Raw genomic sequence first — 3593 nt, 5'->3', positions numbered from 1 at the left:
GAAAAGTTGAGAAACTACATCGGCCCAAATGTACAGCCATCGGCCATCGTAAGTGATTGTGAGGGAGGTCTTTTTGCCCCTATAGCGGAGCTGTTTCCGGAGTCGAGCCATTTACTGTGCACATGGCACATCAACAACTGCGTGAAAGTCAAAGCCTACAACCTTTTCAACAAGAACTTAGATTCAGCAGAGAGATTGGTAAATGGTAAGTGGCGGAAGATCCTGCAAGCTACCACGGAGGCAGAGTACGATCGAGCCTTGGAAAACTTAAAGGATGCGTACAAGTGGTGCCCGCCAATCGTAGACTATGTGATGCATCAGTGGGTACCTCAGAGGGAAAAGTTTGTCAAATATTGGACGAACCAAGTTCTTCATTTTGGGAACACTACGACATGCAGAGTCGAGAGCGCTCATAGAGCTTTGAAGGACTGGATTGATTCTTCCACGGCTGCTCTGGATACACTGTTCGAGAGAATAAACAAGGCTATTGATACTCAGAGGAACGGCATCAAGAACTATCTCGAGGACTCCAGACGACGACATGGCATGTTGTATGGCCATTTCATATTTAAGATTCTCCACGGTCGTGTGTCACACCACTGTTTGGGGTTGATTCTGAGCGAGTATACCAGGATGAGGGAGTTGGGCGATGAAGTGGCTATTCGGTGCGGATGTGCTATATCAATGACTCATGGATTACCTTGTGCATGCACCATTCACCGCGTAATTACGCAAGACAGGGCGTCGTTACATGTCGATCAGGTTCATCCATTCTGGCGGACGCTCGTTATCGGAGAGCATGCTGTTCCGCATACGGTTCACCGTGAACAGGAGGAGTTGGAGCAGTTTCAGATGATGTTTGACCAAGTGTCCTCCAGTCACCCTTCGATCATTCGTAGTGCTACACACATACTTCATGACATGTTCAATACATCGTGTTTGGATACCGAGGAACCGGAAGGGGTCGAGCGACCTAGGGGTCGACAACCACGGCGGAACAGGAGTGCGTTTGAGTACATTCGCGGTCGTGGCCGTGGCCGTGGCCGTGGTCGTACATCCTCATCAAGTGGCAGCCAATCATCGTCGTCGGTGAATATGCCCGGCACCGGTAAGACATTCGACTTGCCTTTCTTTTGTTGACTGTTTGATTAGTTTACTGTTGACTTGTTTATTGTGTTTATTGATGTGTGTAACAGGGAGAATGGACATTGAACATTTTCCATATAAGGACAGGATCCCTAATATCATGATGCCATTCTTGGACGGGTGGAATGATGTCATTGCAGATGGTAACTGCGGATTTCGGGTTGTGGCGGATGTGTTTCAAATGGGTGAAGACAACTACGGTTTAGTGCGGCAGTTGATGTACAGTGAAATCGCATCAAACCGAGATGTGTATGGCCATGTGTACGGCGAGGACTTGGATAGGTCTCTGCAGCGTATCCGGTGGGGAGGGGGACCTTGCGGTCAAAATCATTGGTTCGATGCGCCACTTGATCTCTTTGCCGTTGCAAACATCTACAAGTGTGCAGTCATGCATTTCGGCCTTGGTTTACATAGTCGAGCCTATTATCCATGTACAACGGTTCTGCCCTGGTGTTCGCGCGAGACCGTCACCAGACCGGTAAGGGACGTTGTTATTGGATTTCTTGGGCCGTCATACAGACATTTTATCCGATTAGACATGTCACCCGATTTTCCGGTCCCAAATATCATACCGAAGTGGTATGAAATTCGTAGAGCAAGCGTGGAGGGTTGGGATGCTTTGTACCATGCTCGCGTGCAACAGTGGAACAATTTAATTGCCATGTAGTTTTTGTTGATGTACACCTACCTTTTACTATGAGGCCTTGTATTGTCAATACTATGTCATTTCTATGTGTTCATTTTTAAAAGATAATGTTTCATTTTAAAAACTAACAACAATAATTTCAAATATTACAAAATAAAATGATAATATTGAATTTTAAAAACTAAGAACAATAATGTCAAATATTACAAACTAAAAAGATAATGTCTAATTTCAAATATCAGTAATCCCTCTGTGACGCCCACTGCCACTGCTCAAGGGTCCGTTCCAGATCGTCAATAACAGCTCTGCCTGATGCACTCGTCATGCAGTCCCTTTCCTCAAAAAGTCGGTGTCCCAACTGCATAATCTTGCCCATCCACTACACAAAACAAAAAACATGAAACGACGTATTATACATATATATATTAAAATAAGAGAACAACAAATAAAAGATGAGACGTACCGCATAAGAGGCAGTGGCAGGTGGCACATCGTCATCATCTGCGTCGTCGATGTCTTTGATCAACCTCGGGTGCGAGTGCCGGATGTACCATTCCATGTAGTGCTGGTCACACATGGCAGTCACCCCACTTGGCGGCCGCTGCAGCTCCGCCGTCCATAGGCGGGCAACCATCGGAAACTGCTCCCACATAGATATCATGTTTGACGGCCATTGGACGACGTACTCCTTCGACGACGCAGATCGTACCGCCTTACTGGGCCATGCCGGTGGAGGTGGGACAACTTGGACAAATCCAAGCTGGCGAAGACAGCGCTGCGGCATGTACGCCTCTACGATCTCGCGATACTGAATCAGTCCAGTGTAGAGGGTCCTGGGTACCCTATTACTAGGGTTCTGGCCGAAAGGCATCCAGTTCACCTGCACATTATTTAAAATCAGTAACAGTCATAAAATAAAGCATCAGATTGTAAAAGTAGAAATAATTTAATCACTGTACCTCTAAGGGGGACATCCTGTCAAGCGATAACCGTATGGAGCGCAGGCGGTCAACGGACTTCTTCTCGACACGCGGACTCCACGCACAGGCACGTGGCTGGCCATCACCAATGGGAACCGGGTCGCGGTGTGGTCGAAACGCAGGAAAATACTCGTATATCCAGGTCTGTAACAACGTCAGACATCCAGTGATACCTGCTGCATCAGCCCGGCTCGAGAATCCTAACTGGCGATACAGATACGCCAGCGTAGCCGACCCCCAAGAAAACTGGCCTACTCTGTCGGGCTCACACGCGTCAACTATGTCGCGTGGCCTGAGCTTGTTCCCGCTCTTATCCGGAAACAAGGTACACCCGAAAAGAAGAAAAACATATGCAGCCAGCTGTGTGTCCTGCGTCCTACGTGCCGTAGGGTGCAAACATCGCTGCAAGACGGCTGCGATCTTAACGCCGCCGTGATCCCACACACCAAGTGCCGATGTGTACAGCGCAGCCCTATCCACCGCCAACAGCTCCGCTAGTAAATCTGCCTGATCCGCATCAGTGACGACAGATGCTCGGTTTCCCTCCACGGGAATCCCAAGGATGGCCTCGACGTCATGCAACATGATCGTCATCTCACCGAACGGAAGGTGGAACGAGTTCGTATCCGGCTGCCATCGCTCAACGAAAGCCGTGATCAGCGTCCAGTCAATCCTATCGTGCATGGTGGCAGGAAGGTGACTCACTCTAGTGGCCCTCAATCGCCCGACCATCTCGCTCTCCTCCGGCCAAGCATCAGCCCAGCTACACAAAAACCTACAAGTCTTTTCCCGGGTTTGGCATTTCAAAATGCCTGTATCCA

The 3593-nt window shown here is 48.6% G+C and overlaps 2 protein-coding genes across 2 annotated transcripts; one reads left to right on the top strand and one right to left on the bottom strand.

The window, feature by feature from the left end:
• The first annotated feature begins 429 nt into the window (after nt 1-429).
• LOC110739643 lies at nt 430-1916 on the top strand. Its single transcript, XM_021920092.1, has 2 exons — nt 430-1108; nt 1197-1916. Exons 1-2 carry the CDS (start codon nt 547-549, stop codon nt 1811-1813), a joined length of 1179 nt encoding a protein of 392 aa, XP_021775784.1. The 5' UTR covers nt 430-546; the 3' UTR covers nt 1814-1916.
• Nucleotides 1917-1988: 72 nt separating this feature from the next.
• Nucleotides 1989-2977, bottom strand: LOC110739642. Its single transcript, XM_021920091.1, has 3 exons — nt 2752-2977; nt 2256-2672; nt 1989-2171 (listed from the first exon to the last, which is right to left on the bottom strand). Exons 1-3 carry the CDS (start codon nt 2764-2766, stop codon nt 2031-2033), a joined length of 573 nt encoding a protein of 190 aa, XP_021775783.1. The 5' UTR covers nt 2767-2977; the 3' UTR covers nt 1989-2030.
• Nucleotides 2978-3593: the final 616 nt, after the last annotated feature.

Source organism: Chenopodium quinoa, unplaced genomic scaffold, assembly GCF_001683475.1.
Source record: "Chenopodium quinoa cultivar QQ74 unplaced genomic scaffold, ASM168347v1, whole genome shotgun sequence".
NCBI classification, from domain to species: Eukaryota; Viridiplantae; Streptophyta; class Magnoliopsida; order Caryophyllales; family Amaranthaceae; genus Chenopodium; species Chenopodium quinoa.
Note: the sequence above shows the minus strand (reverse complement) of the source record. Positions and strands in the feature narration are given on the sequence as shown.